The sequence below is a fragment of the Schistocerca gregaria genome, chromosome 8 (assembly GCF_023897955.1).
Source record: "Schistocerca gregaria isolate iqSchGreg1 chromosome 8, iqSchGreg1.2, whole genome shotgun sequence".
Lineage (NCBI taxonomy): Eukaryota > Metazoa > Arthropoda > Insecta > Orthoptera > Acrididae > Schistocerca > Schistocerca gregaria.
In genome coordinates this window covers 286306001-286329927 of record NC_064927.1, presented here as the reverse complement: position 1 = coordinate 286329927, position 23927 = coordinate 286306001, and the positions used below count along the sequence as shown (strand labels likewise).

The 23927-nt window shown below is 43.4% G+C and overlaps 1 protein-coding gene across 1 annotated transcript; it reads right to left on the bottom strand.

Annotated features, from left to right (window-relative positions):
• Positions 1-3131: 3131 nt before the first annotated feature.
• Positions 3132-19409, bottom strand: LOC126284086 (endocuticle structural glycoprotein SgAbd-4). Its single transcript, XM_049982734.1, has 3 exons — positions 19051-19409; positions 5829-5947; positions 3132-4587 (listed from the first exon to the last, which is right to left on the bottom strand). Exons 1-3 carry the CDS (start codon positions 19057-19059, stop codon positions 4299-4301), a joined length of 417 nt encoding a protein of 138 aa, XP_049838691.1. The 5' UTR covers positions 19060-19409; the 3' UTR covers positions 3132-4298.
• Between the last annotated feature and the right edge of the window lie 4518 nt (positions 19410-23927).

Here is a 23927-nt window from a genome sequence, read left to right as displayed (position 1 = left end):
ACTATGTTAATGGTCCTTGAATGACTAGAATAAGATAGTCAGTATCTACACTGCATTAGCATTTTTATTAGGTACAGACACAACATCCACAAAATACTGCCTCCCTCAATCTAAGAATAACGGAAATTTCATTGCACACTCATCAACAAAAGTTTTGCATCACTCCGACATGTCGTCCAGATCTGGTGCTATTGCGACGATTCCTAAGCCGATTGGAAAGTTACCCCACACGTCGCTCGTAAACATATTCACAGTTACTATTAGTGCTCCCGGCGGGTAGAACGTTGCACTCGAACAGACTGCAGCATTTCAAATGAAAGTAAAGTATCAGCAGGGACGAATTAGTGACGTCTGTGCAAAAGTAGAGTTTTTATCCATCATGTCACGAAGGACCATCGCGACCGTCGATGAGTTCCGCATTATCACGTTACGTGCAGAAGGCTTGTGAACAAAGCAAGTTGCTCTTGGTGTCGAAGTCAAGGAAATGTAGTGCGGGCAGGGAATCGGTTCCAACTGACAGGTGGTGTTGAAGTCGTACTCACCACAAGCCATACGCGTTCGATAGGTGCACAGGATGATTGATATCTACGATTTTGAGTCAAAGAATTACTCGACTGCGTTGTCAGAATTGAATTCGGCTTTCGAAGAGATTGCAAGACGTCTTCTGTTGCATCAAACTGCTAGAAGGCGAACGCACGATGCCGAACCCCAGTCAAAATGAACTTGGCGAGACCCACGTCGTGTGCTATAACACCAAGGACTCCGTTACAGACGTGCAAGAAATCATGCAGAATGGACGTCCCAGGATTGGCATCTGGTGTTGCTTCCAGGCGAAAATGTTCAGATGCGTGTGAATTCCTGATGGGACCAAACTGCTGAGGTCATCGGTCCCTGGACTTACATACTACTTAACCTGACTTAACCCTAATGACAACACTCAAACCCATGCCCGAGGGAGGACTCGAACCTCCAGCGGGAGGGACTGCACGATTACTTAGATTAGGTTAGGTTAGGTTTGACATGGCGCCTCTAACCGCGCGCCAACTCCGCGCGGCTTGCTTACGGATGAAATTCGGGCTTGCTTGCGCTCTGATAACCGTGACAGCGTGTTTGGCGGCAAACCGGTGATGTCGAACGCCTGGAGCACTGTATTCCACATGTGAAAAACAGTGTTGGCGGAGTGATGTTCCCAGGTGGCATTACATGAGGCCACCGTAAACCTCTCATAATTGTTAAGGGTAATATTTCTTTTTCCAGAATGAGATTTTCACTCTGCAGCGGAGTGTGCGCTGATATGAAACTTCCTGGCAGATTAAGACTGTGTTTCAGACCGAGACTCGAAATCGAGGCCTTTGCCTTTCGCGGGCAAGTACTATACCGTCTGAGCAACCCAAGCACGACTCACGCCCCGTCCTCACAGCTTTACTTCTGCCAGTATCTCGTCTCCTATCTTCCAAATTTCACAGAAGCTCTTCTACGAAGCTAGCGGAATTAGTACTCCCGGAAGAAAGAATATTGCGGAGGCATGGCTTGGCCACGGCCTGGGGGATGTTCCCAGAATGAGATTTTCACTCTGGAGCAGAGTGTGCGCTGATATGTATCTTCCTGGTAGTTTAAAATTGTGTGCCAGACCGAGACTTGAACTGGGGACCTTTAATATTTCTGTTCTACGACACATGGACGATATTCTACAACCAATAGTTTGACACCATTGATAACATTTTAGTGATAATTTCATGTTGAGGGATGTTATTTCGGGTGCTCAAGGCGCTGTCTTCGCGAACATTTGATGATGTTAGCCATTTCATACCATGACAGGTTGAGGCATGCGTCCTAGCAGGTTGACGTTCCACGGTAAATGATCAAAAACTTCACATTAGAAATAGACGATTTTGTCATTACATAAATGTTTATATTTTTGATTTGGTGATCTGGACACGTTACGAACAAACATATACGCATTCCTGAGAGCAATTTTTTGTTTTGTGTGCCATGAATTTCGAATGAAAGAGTAGATGCAAACTTTTGTTGATGTGTGTAGATGCGTTCGTGTATAAGGTAATGCCGCTCATAGAAAATCAGAATTAAATGGTGTACAGCAAGGTGAAACATCCAAAAATCCATTTTCACTTTTTCCATAACCTTTTTAACTAGAATGTAAGTTCTTTCAAACATATCATCATCGATTCCTAGTAAATTCGACTGGTAGCATTCACAAAAAGTCAAACAGTAAAAGAACGGCAACAAAGGAGTTACGTAGTCGTTAGATCACTGCGGCAGTGGAAAATCAGATACATTAGTTAACAACTTGCTAGTAAGCCTTCTAAGCAACAATTCATACATAGCCACCAGATATGTATGGAAGTGGAAAAGAAAGCACGACAAGACCCATTTACAGCATGGAAAGTTTCTTCTGCCTCTTTGATCATGGGTCCAGCAGTGAACTAAGTACAAACAAAATTAAATAGTCCAGTCTCATAAAGCTGTTGTCGGTGTCTGTCTAATTCGCCACTATGTAAAGTACTTCATTCTCTTCGCAAAACCATGGTACATTAGCTCGAATGTCTAGCTATAGAATTGATCGGGTCGTTAACAAAAAGGAGAGTGAAATTAATCAAGTAAAGCATCATTCTTCGTTTCAGAAATTTCATGAAATTTAGCTATGCACTCAAGAATGTTCACCCATGATTTTCAGCCGTCTTTGAAAACTGCTGAAGTCACGGTTTATGTATTAGGATATTTACCATAACCTGTTCAGATTGCCTTTTTGGTGTTTTTTCGTTAATGTACCCCGTCTTTACGAGTAACCACTCGTGTTCAGATGTTTACCCATTTTACAGTAGTTATTTGCTGTAAATAACCAACAACACAAAGAAATGGGACTGATTACGGTGTTCAGAGTAATAACTACAATCTGTGTTCCAAGGTACCGGTAATGAATCATAACTTTAAACATAACATTCCTGGTAGCTGTGTTTCCCACTTGAAGTCAGTAGTTCACGCTCTAGATGTAGAAGTTTCGGACAACATTTATATAGCATTCATTCGAAGGATGTAGCACAGATAATCCTAAATTAGGTAAACCTCTCTTGAGGGTAATTATTCGTCAGTAATGATATGAGACAAATTAATTCCTTTTTTCACATTTATTTATGTGACCAAACGTACAACAGTTTACAGTAGAATATTACAGAACTTCAAAGGCAGTGCGTAACTGTTAGTCTAGTTATCTTTTACAACTGTATTTAATACACTGTATACTCAGGGAAAATAAGGATACCTATGTACTTCGTTAAGTAAGAGTTATTATGGATGAAGGCATCCGAAAATAATATCCCTCATTTTTATTATATTTAGAGTGCCTTTACCAGTCTTTCAAAGCAGTGGCTACTACACTATGTTATTGTTCAGTAATTACCATTTCGTGGCTATAAACGATTTTTTTTCAAGCTTTCTCTGCGTTTGTGCTTCGGCATGGTGCATAGAGCTGATAGGAAATTTACATCAATGCTGACAGTGAAGAAAAAGCAGGCTTTTGCCGTTCGGAGGCTGTTATACGAAGTGCAAAACTGCAACGCACTTCTAACAACGCTGATAATCACTGTGAGCGAGATACTGTGTGTGTGTGAGAGAGAGAGAGAGAGAGAGAGAGAGAGAGAGAGTGAGAGAGAGAGAGAGTGTGAGTGGGAGTGCCCGAAGGGGGGGGGGGGGGGGGGAGAGAGAGAACCTGTGTGTGTGTATATGTGTGTTGCTTCAGGTAATTCAACACTCCGCCACTAGATGTCACTACCTGTACCTTTTGGCTAGTGCCGTACGCTGAACACAGAATGACACAACTTACAGTCTATCAGCATCAAAATTGTATTTCCAGCACCGTAGTAAACAAAGAAATTAATCTCGAAGATTTGTACAACAGCATTTCATGACCGTTATTGCGTGTGCCCTTAAAGCGTTTGGCTATAACCTTAAAGATGAAGTAGGTTACTGGGAATTACCTAACAGCGGTAACTTAACGAAGAAAGTAGATGTATTTGCTTCAGGGTAGGTTATAATTATTTGTTTTTATAGACCAACTACAGGCTACAGAATGGAGTAAGCTCTCATTATGAGAGATATAACGACGAAGTGAGTAATGTGAAAAGTTTTTATTAGCATTTACAAGATCATCGCAAGCAACTGGCAGCAGACATGATTCTCCTTGTTCTGTGTTGTGCGCGTCCGTCGTCGGTTGTGTCGGCCGATAAATGGAGTCGCTGCCGTACCGGCGAGCGGGGCCGTCGGCGCAGTGGGGCTCTGCCTTACCGGCGCCTCCTGCCCGGGCGGGGTTCGGGCGTCGACGGCAGCGTCGCCAGGTAGTCGAGGGCGCGCTGGATCGCTGGGGGGATGGGAGGGGGCGTGGGGAAGTGGGCGCCCTGGGGCACGAAGCCGTTCTCGTCGTCGGCCTGGTACTGCACAGAGTACGCCGTTCCGTCGGGACCCGTGTACGAGAACGAGCCCTGGGCGACGATGAAGTCACCCTCGTCCGGCTTGGACCCCTTCTTCAGCGTGCCTGTCTCGTCAGCTTTGATGCCATTGCCGGTCTCGTAACTGGAATGCAAAAATAGTGATAAAACAATTATCTCATAAGCTTAGAAACCAACACATGAAGTTAAGCGCTGTTTTTAGTACAAAGAAGGTAACAAATAAATAGCACGCAAGAAAGAAGTAAACTAAGATATGGGAGGGTTTTTAGTGTCCTACAGTGACAGAAGAATAGCGAGACCTATTATACTACTGGGCAACAAATCTGGCATCCAGCCGAGACCACAGTGCAGGCAACACCTAAGCATTTCTGAAGCTATTTGCTAAAACATAAATGGAGCTGTACTTTTCTGTGCCAATGACTGGTTCAATATTGGACTGTCGTTGTAGATATGGGTATCGTGCTAAACTAGCAAGACTCTGAGAGCAGAGGAATGTTCTCAGTTTACAAATCTGAACGCTGAACTGATCGTTGACCTGTAGCTACAGACAATGATTTTGGAATTCTGGGTTAGCAGATTTGTGACTATAAGGAAACTTGAATACTGAGATAGAGAAATATTTGGGAGTCTCTGTATAGAATTGGAACAGAAAGGCGTTAAAAAATAAGGGATTTGTTTAGATGTAAATTGAAGAACGAACTTATGCTGAAAAATTTCTTGGAAGTTAGGAATCAGCTGGTCAACTGTGAAATAAAGTATGCGATGTAGTTAAATACGTAGGGAACATCGGTAGAATAATTTGTGGAGGCATATTGTGAAGTAATACCCATCAGGGAAAGGACTGATAGGACATATTCTGTAGTTCAAAAAATGGTTCAAATGGCTCTGAGCACTATGGGACTTTACATCTATGGTCATCAGTCCCCTAGTACTTAGAACTACTTAAACCTAACCAACCTAAGCACAGCACACAACACCCAGCCATCACGAGGCAGAGAAAATCCCTGACCCCGCCGTGAATCGAACCCGGGGACCCGGGCATGGGAAGCGAAAACGCTACCACACGACCATGAGATGCGGGCATGTGATTCTGTAGTGTCAAGGTATACTTAGCCTTTCCATAGCTGATGGGCCGTTTATGTCCTACCAAAGTAATATGTAGTTTTGAGTATTGGGACAACTATATCACATATCTGTAGAGTGCTAACATCTAGCGAGTGCCTTTCGGAATTCGGAGTAAAATTCTACGGACCGTTGGATGGATATATAGAAGATATCCGAAAATTACTGCAACTAGTGGCTTTTTGTGATTCTTCAGTTTTTATCTACCACGACCGAGTCTGAAGGTACTGTCAGTGTACTTACTTCCACTGGTAACTGCCGTCAGGGTTGCGGACCTCGTTCTGACTGATGATGGGGATCACCTTGTCCGGAGGCGCCTGTGCGACAACGGCTGTCACCAGCGCACACAACCACAGGATACACTGGAAAAGAAGCAGAAGTGCGAACACATTAACAATAAATCTTAATCACATGCCTAAGTAACTTCCTATGGTTTACTGTGAAAGGTGTGCCTCCGTCCATTCCCGCTCCCTCAAGACACATCACACTCAAGCTGCCTTGCATTATTTGAAAAAAAAAGGAGAAGTTGCAATTCATCGGACCACACTGAACCTCTACATCAGTAATGGTCCATTTTCTTTTTTGTTTTGCCCGTGAGAGACGAGGAACTTTGTGTGTCGCTGTAAGAAATGGCCTTTTGTGGGGTCCCCGACTTCAAATGGCCAGTGCATGCCGCGTTAAATGTCTGAGATGGAATTCTGTTCACTATCAGTATCAATTTCTGTCGGTTTTGAAACCAACTATGACGACCAAAGCGGGCACATCCATCTCAGATCCAGTCCGCAACTCGTGGTCTAGTGACTAGCTTTGCTACGTCTGAATCACGGGGTCCCGGGTTTGATTCCCAGGTAGTTGGGTATTACCCCTGACCGGGCACTGAGTGTTTGTGGTGTCCTCATCATTTATTCATCATTCGTAAAAGTGGATAGATTGAACTATGTGAAGATTGGGACTTGTAAGCGCGCTGATGATCGTGCAATTGTGCGCCCCACAAACCAAACATCATTGTCTCAGACATCAGATCCCTCTCAGCTAGGGTATTTTAACGACCAGTATTCCATGTTACATGGTCCAAGTTAAGTGATGCAAGTATTACACTGTTTCTTAAAGACAAATTGGACTGCCTGCGCTGGTAAACCACATATCTAGCACATCATACACGAAGTCGGCATGGGTTCGTCGAGATACGAATGCTTCCCTCTGCCAGACTGTCACGTTTACACGTCGCCCGATGTTATAGCGCTGATACATAACAGATACAAGCACTTCCTTCGATGACGTATGTCAGCGGTGAAGGGTCACATCAATACTTGGTGGCAGGTCTGCAGCATCAACATCGCTGCAAAGCGACCTTTGTGTTCTTTTAAGGTGGTGATCATTAGTTGTTCTTGTTACAGAAAGCCGATATTCACCAGGAAATGTGATGTTCCTTATTAAGAGGTTAGCACTACGTGTGTTGATAGAATATTTTGTTGTGTCAACTAAACTAAACACTATTTAACACTATTTCACAAATTTTGTAATTACTGTACGACCTAGGTTTCGGGTTATAAGACTATTTTCTGGTACATAACTTATCTCAAATATGAGAGCCAAAAATCTTTTTAAATCTAACGAGTCTCAAATTAAACTGGAAATGTTTTCTGTCGACAGTTCTCACAAATTACAGATGGGTTTACAGAATCATCTACCAATAATATCGCCGTCGACATGTTGGTCCAATAGGGAGGTCAATATGCACTCGGCTCAGAGGATGTCACAGAACTTGGAGATTAAGAAAACCCAGACTCAACCTTTCCGAACATTTCATAAAAAAAAACACACAATTTCACCAGATATAGAAGTCCTAACACACAAGGTAAGGGTGCAAAGCTCACTCAGAAATTTTAGAAATTAAATAACAGATGCGCGTGTCCCCATATTTATTAAGGAATAAACAAACCCAACTGAATTATTCACCCTCTCTCTACAATCCGTTATTGGATTTTCTTAGATCACGTCCTAGGGTAATATTTTCATAGAGAACGCCTGCTTCATTATTTTTAGTAAAGACTACCAGTTTCGTCATATTCATTGTATTGCAGATAAACTTCTATCAGCCAAAATCCATTGATGTAGATGGCTAGTTCAAGAAGACTGCACTGTGCGAATGCCAATCACTCCCCGCAAATTCTCGAGCTGTTGAAAGTGTTATGCTAGGTGTAGCAAGAACATAATCTCAAATCAACCTCAGCAAAACGTGTTCCGTGAGATTCTTTTCACGAAATTCCAGTAACCAGTGATTTAAATATTAGATTATTTCTTATATGATCAATTTGTGGAAGCAGACGAGGAAATAATACAAAACTTTGATCAATACGGCCATTGAGAAAGACTAGTGACTACTTATGTGTATCATTGATTATGATGCTATCAGGATACTACAACTCGACAGATCTTGTTTAATAGCTTGCTGAACACGTTTCGTTCCAAAATCATACTGACTGTTGGACTTAAATACAGCACCTTGTATAACATGTTTACCACTTGTAGCAAACATGCAGGGTATCTGTTTACCCTTTTTATTTTCAAATGATTCCAAACAGCTTCATTAGAAGATCATTAATTACGATTTGTTATTGTTTACAAGCGGAAAGCAACGCGAGAACTAAAAGTGTGGTCGGGATGAACTAAAGATGTACACACCAGAAACGCGACCATACAGGAACAAAGTGTTGCTCAAGCGTAGACGTCGAAGAAAGGGGATGATAGTGAAATTTGCGTTGTGATCTTACAGACAGTTACAAAATGATTCAAATGGCTCTGAGCACTATGGGACTTAACTTCTAAGGTCGTCAGTCCCCTAGAACGTAGAACTACTTAAACCTAACTAACCTAAGAACATCACACACATCCATGCCCGAGGCAGGATTCGAACCTGCGACTTTAGCGGTCGCGCGGTTCCAGACTGTAGCGCCTAGAGCCGCTCGGTCACCGACGCCGGAAAAGAAATTTACATTACAGCTTACAAGGAAAGGATACGTTCAAGCTTAAGAGAGATGCGATGGTGTTTGTTCCAGTACGGTCAAATTGTCCCGCCAGTGAGGAGTCGTATGGTGGGTAGTAAAAAGGAAGAGAGGTGTGAGAACTGAAGTTGGAGAGTATTCACCGTAGGTTATTGAGAACAGTGTGGGATGCAGGGCTAAGAAGATTGGCACAAAAGACAAGTAACGAGTGAACGGCTTGAAACAAGTGGAACTATTAACAAGTGACAAATGGTGCAAACATAATTCTGGAAGGAACGAAAGAAAATTACCGAGTCTGAAAAGACAAGAACACCTGCTGAAGCTTAAATGATGTAGTAACACCGAGTACAGTTAGCTCTCCAGTGAGGACTGGCTAAAAAGGGAAGTGGAATCGAAGAAAAATGAATTTTGAGAAAATTTAATGAGGATCCTGTAGACTGCCATTTACTGAGGATACTGTGGACGAATGCAGAGCCACAGACAGTAACGGCGAACCGTGTGAAACAAGGCGAAAGACTAGCGAGTCAAAAATGGTAAAAAATCGAAGTTATAAAAGAAGCAGAGGGAAATTTTCCGCTAATAACGTCCGCTGATGGGAAGTGGTGTTACGTGGTCGGCTCGGCAGGGGAAGCACGTGCGTCCTTGAACCGACGGCTGGTGTCAAGGCCTGCGTCCTTTTCTTCGCAACCCGCGCGGCCTGCTGCGTCTGTTTTGCAAGCCAGCGCCAGCTCTGGCCGCTGGGTGCATCGGCGCCGCGGCGGCCGTCTGACGTGCCTTGACGTGACGCGACGCGAGGCGGAGCAAGCTGCACCGGACTGACCTTGGCGGCCCCCCTGCGTCGTCCGGAATAGCAAACACCGCGGGACGGCGACGTGTGACAACAAAGATGTGCGCAGATTAGCGTCTAGCGCTGACCGTATCGCCTGTGAAATCTTCCACGAAGTTAGGAGCGTGTCTCTGACAGAAAACCGATCTGTGACACATCGTTATCCTCTGACGAGAACGGCATCACTGAACTATCAAAAGCTCTCATGTACATTTATTCGCAGATGACTGGTTTCTCGCTGAATAACACAGGGGAGGTTCCGTAATGTAAAATACGCTATCTGAGAAGTGCGTTAACCCTTTTTTCCTTTATGACGGATTGGGCAATGGTGACGCCACTTTCAAAGGGGTGTCTGATCGTCAGCGGAGGAATGGCAGCTATACATCCTCAAGACCCAAAACCAGACAAAGTAGGGATACTGAACGCTGGCGTCTAGACCGAAGTAGAACCATCCAAAAGGTGTTCGTTAGGTCTAGGTCTGGACTCTGCAAAGGCCAGTCCATTTTAGGAATATTTTTGTAGACGAACCATTGCCCCACAGCTTACGAAACAGCTGTTCCTCCACTGTACTCAGTACACAAGGCTGTAATGAGTTTTCATAGCTTTCTGCGTTTATTGTTTTCTTAAGCGCAATGTGGGGCTATACCGTAACGCCACCTGCTCCGTACTTTGTTGTTGCCACTACACGTGATGGCAGGTAATGTTCTCAAGGCATTCACTACACCCGACCCGAGCGGGATTAGCCGAGCGGTATAGGGAGCATCAGTCGTAGACTGTGAGGCTGGTCCCGGCGGAGGTTCGAGTCCTCCCTCGGGCATGGGTGTGTGTGTCAGGATAATATAGGTTAAGTAGTGTGTAAGCTTAGGGACTGATGACCTTAGCAGTTAAGTCCCATAAGATTTCACACACATTTGAACATTTTTGAACACTACACCCGAACCGGTCCATCCCATTGCCACTCCGTATTACTCGTTTCCAGTCAGTCAGTATCCAGCGGCGTTCATATGATGTAACCTCAAGCGTTGCTGGTTATTGACTACAGAAATATATGGGGTATGAGGACCTAGTCGACCGCTGTGCCCCTTTCTTTGTAACTGAAACCCCACCATCCTTGCGATAGCTGGACTGGTGATTCCTCTGGCTGGTTTCGTACGGCTTTTTACAGACAACCTCCCCCATGCTGGACGGTCCCTGTACATCAGTACATAAAGTCCGGCTGGCCTTCCTCTCCTCTCGAACAGGCCTTGAAGGCCAAACGGTACCGACCGGCCTGGCACGGATCCCAAACACTCGTACAGTATTCAAGTACAGGTCGCACAAGCGTCCTATAAGGGATCTCCTTTACATATGAGCCACACTGCGCTCTTCCTACCACAGTCCTCACATGCTCATTCCATCTCATATCGCTTTGCGACTCTAAGCGCAGATGTTGAAACAACGTTGCTATACGAAGCACTAAAGTACTAACGGCGTATCCAAACATTGCAGGTTTGTCTTTGGTACTCATCCTCATTTAACTTACATCTTCCCACATTTAAAGTTTGCTGTCATTCGCCACAACGACTAGAAATTTTGTCTAAGTTATCTTGTATCTTCCTACATTCACTCAACTTCGACACCTTGCGGTACGCCACAGCATCATCAGCAAACAACCGCATATTGCTGCCCACCCCATAAGCCGAATAACTTATTTATATAGAAAACAACAACTGTTCTACCTACTTCTCTGGAGCTCTCCTGACGATACCCTTGTCTCTGATGAATAATCACTGTCGAGGACAACATACTGAGATCTATTACTTAAGAAGTCTTCGAGCCACTCACGTATCTGTGAAATGCCATAGGCTCTCACCTTCTTTAACATACTGCAGTGAGGCACCATGACAAATGCTTTCCGGGAACCTAGAAATGTGGAATCTGCTTGTTGCCCTTCATCCATAGTTCGCATTACATCATGTGAGAAAGGTCAAAATCAGTTTTACAGGTGCGATGCTTTCTAAGACCATGCTGATTCGTGGGCATAAGCTTCGCAGTCTCAAGGAAGTTTCGTATATTCCAACTGAGAATGTGTACAAGTATTCCGCAGCAACCGAAGTTAGGAATATTGATCTGTATACGTTATTAGTACCAACTTAAATTGCATTTCATACCATATTTTACTGTCGGAATAGAATTAAAAACTCCGGTTTCAAGAATTAACGCTCTAAACCCCCCCCCCCCTTTAACTCACACTGCTCCTTCTGTGTTGCGTTAAGCAGATGTATGTATAATTATAGAAACTAAAATGCACTACCCGAGATAGGTGATGCAGTGGTGTTGTCCAGACTATCAGAAGGTACGTAAGCACATTAAACTTACTTCCTTGTTTTCTAAAACACTACAGCGGATAATGCTGTGAGTGACTTCCAGATCCGAGTATGTTATCGAGCTTCCTTGACTTACATTCTTTGCATACACGCAGCAGTTGATCTCTGCAGCAGGTGACACAGTGTTTGAATGAATGACCAAGGGTTTTTTTTTTTAATGCGTTATCCCTCTGTAATGTAGAGAAAAGAGAGGATAGATGAAAGAAAAAAGATAGATCGCGAACTTTCTCGACACCTTCGGAATACGCCAGTAGCACGAAACAACTCTCCTATTTGGTGGGTATTATCTGAATCTTAGGTAAGTGCCAAAAATTTAATCAAGAAATTCAAGACGCAGAAAACTGTGCGAATGAAGTGTTCTAAAAATCAAGGTAAAAGAAAAATTTAGATGATTATCAACAGATACAGTTGTTATTAGAAAAACATAAATATGTTAAGTTGTAAGCATTACGGTGAAGACTAAAATTTTCACTATTGACTCTCAAAACATATATGCTAAAACTATTTCCTAGAGTTCGAAATATGCTGAAAATAGAACCAAAGTATTCAGACGTGTGAACGGGTGGAGTGCCCATCAGAAGATGCTATTCTAATTCTTCATTAGCTTTCGTAAATAAATAATGCTTCGGTCAATTTGATCCTCCATTCTTTAATAGGTAAGTTATTGCCCCGTCTACAGATCCGAAACATTATTACTTTGCTTGCTGCAATACGCTTGACACTAATTGAAACGTCATTAACTGCTCCCGGAATGAACACATCACGGTGTACTTTCACTTTGGACTAATGTTTGTGATCATCTTTTGTTCTCCATCACATATTTCAAGTATAGTTTGTTCCAGGTTATTTCACAGTAAATGTGTATTACCACAACCAGATAGATCCATTTATAGGTGTTTTTTCGGTAACTTCACCTTTATCTCTGCTTACGTAGCTGAACCTGTCGTTGCAGCAGACTTAATCAGTCAACTGATGGCAATTTTTTTTTTTTGTTGTTACGCCATGTCACATTCCCCTTCAAACCTCTTCAATACTCAACATTTGCGTCTCATCAGAAGCACATAGCCTAACGAATTATAAAATTGTACCATCTACGACAACGGCCATGACAGCCTGCAGACGTACAGTGTGTTTAAAATTTCATGCATTAAACTTCTAGGGATGATAAATCGCATCCTGTGGAACTAATTTTGTTGTTGACGAAATGTTGGCTGATGCTTCCCGGTGACGCAGGCGTACTACTGTATTGGTTATGACTCAGAGCCGGGAGGGTACAGGCTATCGGCAGCGTGCGAGTATAATGTGTGTTGCCTGTAACCGTGTCACTTTGCTATTACACTGTGAATAGTTAGTTGGATCATCTTCAGATCAAAGTAATTTCAGCAGCAGGTCACCTTGCATGCATCGGATCTACACATCAGAATTGTGACTGATTCTGACACGTATTCCCGACACAGACACAATACATTACTGCTGATGCTACATTGATCTGAAGATGATCCAGGGAGATCGATACTAGTTGTAGTGTAAAAATGTATGAGATTCTTAAATATCAATAGAGTTGCTCAATTGTCTCGCGACGAATACATCGAATGTAGTGGAAAATGGAGCTGAGTCGCTCTGGAGGACCAAATGGCCGCACGCGAGTAGCGTCCGATGGGTTATGCAGACTCCTATCGCCAAGTAACGTACCTAGTGTCAGGAAATTGGTTTTAGTATGAAATTAGTATCCACGTGAATTGTAAAGCAGGTAATTTGGACAGCAGTTGCTACATTTCTGATAAGGCCAGTAGCTGTGCCTTATCACTGTGGTCTCCGTGACGATATCTTTCGACAAGTTAACGGCAGACCTCGTACTGCCCGTGCTGCCCTGATCTACCTCGACAAAGAGGGTGTTTGACTGTTGGCCTAGGTAGTGCGTTCTGCAGGTATGTGAGATTGAAAGTATCTGGTCATAGGTTGTCGGGTCACTGGCACGCCACCGTTTGCAAGCCATCGTTACTTATGAGTTCTGGAGGAAAGATGAAGCTTCATGGAATGGCGTAACCGCATCTATCATCCAAACTCAGTTCATCTAGGTACCCAGAGAGATTAGGGCCATTGTTACTCCCAGAGGTGGCAGCTGTGGGTATTAAATTTTTCACTCTGCACACTCAAATCTCACATACAAATTTCACCAAACTTTCTTCCTTCTGTGGTGTATATTTATTATAAGTAATACATTGTTAAAAGGCAGCTCCATTTTCCACCTTAATCCCCTTATGACCTAGTCTCTTATACACTTGAGCATGTTAAACGCCACAGGAGTATCATCCAATTTTCATTATATCACGACCGGTTTCGTTCATAGGACACCTTCCGCATACTGAGCTGTGAAAATGCAGTGATATTTATATAATGAGTTTGGGACTTCTCAGCAACCTGAAGATGTTCTACGAGCGAAATTGGTAGTAACACAATTACTGTGAAATAATACAGATGAGGTGGATTTCTGAATCAGTACCATTATTTCACGCTATAAACTGATTTCGTCAGTGTGCAGTTTTCGAATGCTTGCTGTAAGCCTCTTAATTAGAGGCAGTCATCCTGTCCAGATGCAGAACCACAGTTGTGACCGTAAAATTAGGATATGAGTAAGAACTTGAAAACTGCGCATCGATGAAATCAGCTGGTCGTGGGAAATAAGTGAATGGATCGTAATGCAGCTAAGGTGAGAAACGGAATTTTCTTTTAATAATTCTGTGGCTGTGACAGATGGTATGAAATACTTTAATAATGCTACTTTATTTGCTATGTTTCTAGGTACTTTAATGGCCAACATTGCATTATGGAAGTGCACAGTACGAATGCAAATTACTCGTTACTGTACTCTCCACAATATACTTTGAAGGAACACATTGTCTTCAGTTTACTTTATTCCAATTACCACCCCATGTGCTTCTTGTCCAACAGCGGTGAAGCCAGCACCGGCCTATGGTAACTAGATCCCTTTATAGTAGACTAATGTGAGTTAGCATAGCTTTGCTTAAAGCATGGATCTAAGTACCGCAACAAAGCTACCGCCTCCAACTTGTAGCGTAGCTGTGGTAACCCTTAAAAGGACCGACACCGCAGGGGAGTTAGTGACACACACGTGAGGTCGACTGAAGTGACCTCACATTTGTCACTGGCTGGTGGAGAGAGGGTACACCTGCGGACGGCAGAGAAAGTGCGAGACTTAACTCGTGCGAAGGCATCAACAGTTAACGGCGGTGCTGTCCATGCAATTGTGACATTGCGCTTCATAGAGTTCGCTGTTTTTCATTTCTACGCGTTTCGCCACCGTTGACAAAAAGGTTCGAAAGGTTCCTAGATACGCTTGTACGGCGCACAGCGAAGTTCCGTCCGGTTTGTTTTTGGTAGTGAAGAGTCCCCACCTGCCCTGCGCCTACTCCAAATGGCCTAAATTATGGAAGACTTCAGATTTATGATAAAGCGATTGGTATTTTCTAGCTTTACTCTCTTTTCTTATTTGACCAACCTGCGGGTTCCAATGGTCACCCAGCGTGACTCTTAGAGTATCCAGCCGAGCTAACTTGCAGCAGAGATAGATGTGCCGCAGTTGTAAGACATTGGACATCCTTGGGGACAGAGATAGAATGTGCTTCCGGCCAACCACTTTCTGGTTTACCGTGCTTTCTGTAGTGCTTAATTCAAATGATGTGAGGAGTTTATTGAAAATGGCACTGTCAGTTTCCTCCCCCATCTTTCCCCAACCCAAGTCCGTCTCTCGGGAGATCATCGACAACAGGATATAATAATTTTCTTCCCTCCTTTTTAACTTCCAGCATCTGACGAAAAATGGCAATGTCAGACTTCTAAATGCTCCAAGCAGGAAAGCTGATCTATTCCTCGTATGGTTCAATGACTCTTCTCGTAAGCTTAACGATTTCTCTCCTACACGTGAGTGTGCCAAACACTACTTTCATTTTAAGTACGTGTCTCATGACCATAGGAGCTCTTGTAACTTTCCTCGATTATTCGTTCATAAATGTGTTTCTTTCTATTACTTTCTCCCAACAGGAAACATTGAAGTACCAAATCACCGCTTGTTAACGAATGTATACTCATATTGACTGTAGCTGTTGTAGTCTTTAGTCCGAAGACTTGTTTTGATACAAGCTTCATCATATTTCGCAAAACGACTGCATTCTACATCCCTATGAACCTGCTTGGTGCTTCCATCTCTTGGGCTCCCTCTACAATTTTATCCTCTGCCCACCACAGTTCCTTTCAGTACTAAGTAGGCGATCCTTGATGCCTCAGAATGTGTCCTATCAACGAACTGTGCACTTTTCAAACTGAAAATAATATTCTGAGCCTGCAGTGTCAAAGAGCCACCAATGGACTGAACACATACAAATACCTCGGAGTAAATGTTTGTGGTAACATGGAATTGCATGATGACAAAGCATGATGACAGATGACGGTTTGAGGATCCATGTCACGAATCGCATTGCTCCTCCCGCCAGGGGTTCGATTCCTCCCTCGGGAATGGATGTGTGTGTTGCCTTTAGCGTAAATTAGTTTAAGTAGTGTGCAGGTCTCGAGATCGATGACCTCAGCAGTTTGGTCCCTTAGGAACTCACACACACAACAGCGGAGAATGCTTATAAACAACGCGAGCGACTCATCCTAGATTACTTTTCAGATGTGTCCAACAGATGCTAAATAGGTCTAACAGGGGACATTGTATGTAACAGAAAAGGAACATCACGGATGGCGAAAGATTTTTTTTCCCCTTCGTCCCGCTGAGAGCAACAGCAAAGCATAAAATTCGCAGACGCTTCTAGGCTTACCAAAACAACCCAGCGAAAACCTTCTTTTAAAGTTTTAAGAACCAGTATTTACTGAAAAATAGGCGATGTGGCAAACCATCCTACCACCCTACGTATCGCTCCAGTAGGGACCGCGAAGTCAAGATTAAGTAAATTACCGCGCGCAAAAGGGCTCTGAAGTAATCATTCTGTCTGTGATCCGTACGTGAATGCGAGGGGAAATAACTATAATACTTAGTTCAATGTGAAGAGCCCAATGCTATGCACTCCCTAGTTGTGTCCAGGGTATGGATGTAGAAGCAGATGTTATTCGTCAGTTGACATCGACCTTATTAGGCTCTAGAGAGAGAATCACTCTTCGTCTTATCGAACACACCACCTTAAAGCCATTTAGAAATAGCGGGGAAGCTGTGTGATTTGAAACTCCCGGCTGCCGATTTGTATCGGCATCAATGAACTGAGCAGTACCAAAAAACGACTTTCATCGGTTTAACGTAAATCTCTCTTGATAGCTTCTGGCGCACACTTCCAAGATGCTGTAACTGGCAGAGAAAGCTCCGAGTGACGCATACGTGATCGCCTCCGCGGATAGTGGTCGTCCATTTGTTAAGAGCTATAAGCGTCTCTTAACTATGTGACGAAGAGAAGTGAAGATACAAACGTGAAGTCAGGGGCACAAGCGTCGCTGTAGGTGGAGTATGGTCCTTCCTTTTGCCGCGGTACTAGAATCAACCTGAAAGCGGTTTCCTCGTCCAGGATGGCTCCTAGCGCCATTCTGATAGCGGGTTGAGTGGACGAGTTTGGGACAAGGAAGAATCTCCGCCCCCAACTGGGGACTGAATCCGGTACCTCCGTGGTCAGAGTCTCTACTCGCTAGGTTTGCACGATCAGTATCAAAAAGCAACGTAGAAACAAAAAATAAAAAGAAGTAATTGTCGACCGCGGCATATGCAGTATAGTGATAGGCGATTAAGATACAAGTATATTTTCTGTTCAAGCACTACTAGTACAATTAGAAAGTCAGTAATTCTTCTGTTTTTAATAGCCTCTAGAATCTCATCTTTAAGTAAACCAATCTTCAAATGAAGAGAGTGAGCATCCACAATGCCTTCAAGGCATTGTCACTTTGTACTCAATAACTACTTGTCTCCCATCTATCCGGGTAATGTGTCCCTGCATTCCCGTTCTCTGTCTGCAGGATTCTCTTATACCGAGACATAGAATTTAATGTTGAATTACAACAAGGTTGTAAGCTCGAGCTTTTAATATGTATGAGGCAGACGATGATACCATTCTAAGCAAAAATAAGTACACTAGTATTAAACATAGATCTTGAGAAATAAATTTCGGAGAATGATTCTCTCGATCACAGCATTGAACGGAAATGAATGACGAACTGTGTAGAAAAACGAAAAATTAACGTATTAAGTTAAGAAATGTGGAGATTCTCCACAGAATCTAAATGGAATATGTGGAAGTCAGTGATGGAAAAGAAGGGGCATGTATTAAGATGTTGGAGAATAATTTTCATGGTACTGAAAGGAGTGGTAGTCGGCCAAAACTGTAGAGGAACAGAGAGATTGCAGTACATCCAACCCATCGTCAAGTACTTTGGGGTGCTAACCCCATACTGTGACGAAGTGGTTGGCACAGGACAGAAAGTCGTGGCAAGGGCAACACGTCAGCCAAAATACGAAAAGAAAGCATTGCCGCAAATATATTTGGAGCAGTCGCGGTAGAAATCTCGGCTTTCGGAGTTTACTCTGACACATAGTTCTCGGGGGGATACAGGTAAAGAATAGCTGTTAATTTGACATAAAAGTCGTTTGAGGTGGGTAAAGAGAAGGTACCGGACGATCAATGAAACAAGTTTTACTAACAATGCTCTTTGAACTCAGGTATCAAAATGGTTCCAATGGTTCTGAGCACTATGGGACTTAACATCTAAGGTCATCAGTCCCCGAGAACTTAGAACTACTTAAACCTAACTAACCTAAGGACATCACACATATCCATGCCCGAGGCAGGATTCGAACCTGCGACCGTAGCGGTCATGCGGTTCCAGACTGAAGCGCCTAGAACCGCACGGCCACACCGCCGGCTACTCAGGTGTACAAGAGCACCTGTGAACTTAGAACCAAATTGCCTCTGCCTCCTCACAAGAAGTAGCAGAAATTCCTCGTGCAGGGCCTACTTTACTCCATGCCTGCTGGCACTGTAGTCGCAGTAGGTCCTATGTTGCACTGCTAGAAATAGTATACCTGAGTATGTAGAACCAAGAATGCTCATAGAGAGACGATGCTTAAATTATTACGACTGAAGTTTGCCGTAACTATCGGCTGTCTTGGAAATCTAAAAATAGTAATACTGAGGGAAAATAGAAAAAAACCGTTAATCCTAGTACATGAGAAATACCATTAGCGCCAGACAGAAAGCGCTCTGCGGACTTACCGACTTCATGGCACCCGTAATCCTACACTTGTGCTCAGCGGGGAGGAACTGGGGGAGTGCATGCAGTGTCTGCGCACTGCGGCCACTATATATACGGAACCACGCACCAGGGACCGCGGACGGTGCAAGAGGGGGCTGCAGAGGGGTCGTCGTTGCGTCACTGCGATGGCCCCGATCCACCGACCGACAAAAGAGAGACGCCGCTACCGGGCACTTAGCGGGAGGGACGCACGCAGGGAAACGCGTCGCCCAGGCGACGACGCCACCCCCACTCGCCGCGCCGCCTCCCTACCACCGGCTGTCCCGCGGCGCCTAGAGCGCGGTCGCACACATCAGTCCTAGGCAAAGAGTAGTAAATCTGTTTTCGCTAGCAAGAAGGCGACAACACCGGAGGGGAATAAAAAAAGCCGCTGACGGACAAGAGTAAACAGACGCAAAAGTGGGCAGTCGTAAGCTTCTCGTGGGGACGGTAGAAGGATAGGACATAGTGCAGTATCATTGCCGAGGATGAGTAGTGGTAGAACTGCAGAAATAGACGTCACAGATATGTAGGAGAGAGAATAACGCAGTGAAGGCGACGGTTTCATAGGTAATCGAGGCTGCATGGTAACGAGTTAGTGTGTGCTGTACTGTTGTGAGAGGCAGCGCTAGAGGCTAGAGGCTAGCTGAGGGGCCCTTGCCTAGCCTCGGGTCGGCAATTACTACGTGCCTCTCGGGGCACGAGCTCTGTTGCAGTCGCGGGCGGCGCTCGGAAGACGCCGTCAGCGCTTCCAGAGACTCAGTGGGCGACGAGTCGTGACTCGGGTACCAGATCGCTACGCTTTTGGCACCGGTGTTCTTGCCGTCGAGATCTGCCCATTCAGCGTGGCTGGACCCGCAGCTTCTTACCGTTGCAAAAATCGTCTGACTACGTCGGATGCATCGCACTTTGTCGGATCCGACGGCTTTTCCATAACTGTTTCGCGGCAGTAGTCGTTTGTGGTAAAATCTTTGGTGGTCACCGAAGTATCAGATTACATATGCGGGTAACAGTCTATTTAAGCAGACGCCAGTAGTGAAGCGTCGTTTGTCTCACAACTTGGCCGAAGCAGTTAATATTATCAAACCTGTTAGAACTTGCGTGTCAGATTTGATAGTCATTTCTCTTCACGCTTCAAGATTGGACATCAGCTTAATACGTTACACCTGTGGGACGAAAACGGTCAGCGAAATCAGTTATGCGTTGTTCATGAAAGTGTCAGGTAATTTTTCTACATGCACTTCAGCAGATTACGTTAAGTGTAATTACTGCTACTGTTAAAGACTCATGGCATAAAATATTCCTATTGGGAGCAAGCATCATCAATATGACGACGGTCTCAGATGTGTATTGTAATCTTTATGGCTAAAGCGATGAAGCCCGCCTTGATTAGTGCTCCAAAAGTGAGAATCTTTTTCCTAACATACACACACACCCATCCAGAAGAGACTAGTTGAAAATATCTGCATTTACAGTATTGGTTTTTCCACGGTTTTTGCAGAACTCTGCTACAAATACTGTTATAACTATCGTGTAATGTGGCTGACGGTCTGGTTCCACCTTTTGGGTACTCGAACGATCCATGCATCTTACAGGCTCTTTTAAAACTAACTTTTTGTAGAATTCAATCCTTTACACTCTGATTCATACAGTCTGTAAATGAGGACAGTCTTTCGCAATTGGAAGTAACTTTTAGTAAAGATGTAGCTTTCGACGAACAATGAATCGTAAAGGCCATGACGATGTGGTGTAGTGCAGTGACTGCTTCGGAAGATAATACTATTCCGTCCAAAAATATGTGGTCATTGTGTGTATACGTGTACTGTTTTGTGTGTTATTGTGTGTGCTACTTTGGAGCCTGCATATGTGTTTGTGTACGGACGTCGATCGCTTTTGTGCAGTCTGCTGGAGTGAACCAAGGGTGTTTCTTTTCAGCCTGTCAATTGTGAAAATAGCAGCGATTTCTTCGCTGTTGCAGTGCAACGAAAAAAATAATTGTAATCAGCTGAAGTGCTCGTCATTCAAATATCTCGCTTCTGCTCATAAACGAGCCTCATTCGGATTCAGTCTCAAGCATGCTACAATTCTGTGGTTCATTGCGTTAATATGGGAATTGTTCCATTCCGGCACAATAACTGAATGATGTGCGTTTATCTCAAGATATCATCGTGAGAATCACTGTAGATCTTGTGATGTAGAATCCCCATATGTCGTTAGGTGACGTTGACTAAATATATCCCATTCCTCTCTTCAGCTTTTAAAAAATTTTCAGTTTGAATGAAATTTCGTGTTTTGGGCTATGACTACATAATTTCATCAAGAAATAGTACCCAACTTTATGCTTTATTTAAGACGTGCTACTAAAGATATCGTAACCTTCTCTGTAAGACATTGGTCGGCGTCCACTACATTAAGGCTTCAGCTGTTGTGGAAATAAGGGGAATGATTTCTAGCTTTACTGTGGTAGGAGATTAGTTTCTACATCATTTCCACATCATAACCGTTACCATGAGATTGGTCGATGGAACACGGAACTCACTAACTACAGATCATCTGTGGCTTTTAGAGTGCTGGTTATCATTTTAAACTTCTCAAGAATGTGTGCATAACAGGGAGTTATGCTTCTTCGAAACCAACCAACATTCAAATATGGAGCATACTTCGCGGAGTCTAACACAAACATTTCGGCTATTTATGTAGTGGTCTTCGAGCACTGGATGACATAAGATGCACTCGAGCTGGCACAGTTATTAGACACTGGTCTCACATTCGTGAAACTGATGATTGATGTCCCCATTGAGCCATCCAAATTTAGATTTCGTGTGATTTTTGTGAGTGGCATAAGGTAAATGGCGGCATGATTCCGTTCAAAAGGGACAACCGACTTCCTTGTTTACACTTAACCAACCTGAACTTGTGCCTAACCCTCAATGACCACGGCGTTGATGGGCCGCTTAAACCATAATCTTCGTTTCTCCTGTGAGAACGCTACTCTACTTCGACGAAAATTGGAGGCATGTTTATGATCAACCCTTAAATCATCTAACGAAGGTAATGTCAAGTTTGATATTACAATGAGGAAGAACGCCATTGTCAAGTTCACTTATTGCCAGGAAATTTATTTTCTGTCAATTACATCGAAACACATATGAACACAATATTTATTAGCCATTTGGATCAAAACACAGGCTTTGTTTTGGCGATAGCTGGTTTCGGTTTATTTAGTAAACAGATTTGAAATCTTCCGCTACAACCGAAATATACCTCGACAGTTAGAGTATCATTCGGTATAATGCTTCCTATTTATTTCCAATGGTTTCCTCTATGGTCACAATTTATATACAGCATTGTGGTCTCCTCGAGAGGTGTCTACTGTCTCTCATTGTGACGTATCGTCACAGTGCTCCTCAACGATGGTGAGACGATGTAGCGTCATACTGATCTGATGATGATAGTTTGAAACGAATGAAACTGTCCATTTAAGAAGGACACTTCTAACTGTCAGGAAAGGAAAAAAAACTGAAATGTTATCCTGTGCAAAAAAAAAACGTTTTGTTTACTCTGCTCTATGAGATACGATCCTTTTTACGGACACGTGTTGAATCTCGAAAGTCCAAACTCTAGTGGCCAGCACGATTGTTGAAATGATATTGGCAGAAAAATTCACTCTTCTCTCTGTCAAATGAGATCTCGGTTAAGATGGTACCAGGGTTAGTGAAATTTGAATCCGGCCGCGGTGGTCTCGCGGTTCTAGGCGATGAGTCCGGAACCGCGCGACTGCTACGGTCACAGGTTCGAATCCTGCCTTGGGCATGGATGTGTGTGATGTCCTTAGGTTAGCTAGGTTTAAGTAGTTCTTAGTTCTAGGGGACTGATGACCACAGATGTTAAGTCCCATAGTTCTCAGAGCCATTTTTTTTTTTTTAAATTTGAAATTAAGCAGAAACTGTAACTCATATGTGTACGACTATCTCCCAGCGTCTGACATCGATCACTGCCTTCGTATTTCACCCGGTATAACTTCAAGCTAAAAATGTAATTATGGTATTCCCTAGTTTGGATTTTCCCTTGTGAAAAACTTTTTTGCAGTTTCATTCATTAGCCTGCCATGTAATTAAAATTGAGTGAAATGAAAATAAAGAAAATATATTGTCGTGATAAAATACGTAAACCTAAGTTTTACTTATGTTGGTAAACACAAAATGTAGAAAGACTACGCTCAACAACTGATCTCCATCACAGTGCAGGTCTACGGCTGCACGGTTCAGAAGTGTAAGTTATCGTTATGTATAAGTTCAGCCTAAATGTCGTGGGTACACATACAGAAAACAGACTGTTTAAGGGTGGCATCAGAATTTTTCTAAGCATTATCGGTGTGTGGGATGTGCATTATTTTCTTGTAACAAAAAAAAATGCTATGTGCCGTATGTTTCACGTCTTCTTACATTTCCCGATACAGGTTTTTATGGAATCACTGTATAAAAGATGTTATTTACGTCGTCTTGTGTACTGTGCAACAAACAATGTACAACCAGCAAATATTTGAAGTGTAATTGAAATGAACAAGATCCTGGAATATATTAGAAAGAAATTAAAGCCAAATTCAGGAAAAAACGGTGGTGTAATATACAGAGTTTCTCTCAGATGCACTGCAATCTGCTTCACTATTACGTCCGATGTTTCTTTCTATAACGATTCACTGTTTAAGGATGAAGATTTTGATACAAAATGCTCACTGAATGTTGGAGTGGGTATTGGTGGAGACACACATTATACAGATTCAGTCATTCAGACAGTACCAAGAGGTAACGCTTGGTCGACCCGTAGCATTTCTGGGAGGCTCCATTGATGGCATTTC

Excerpts from the sequence above, each read along its gene's own strand:
- LOC126284086 (XM_049982734.1), bottom strand. Across the intron at positions 4,588-5,828 it reads GACGGCAGTTACCAGTGGAA|TTACGAGACCGGCAATGGCA; the intron begins GTAAGTACACTG and ends TTTGCATTCCAG.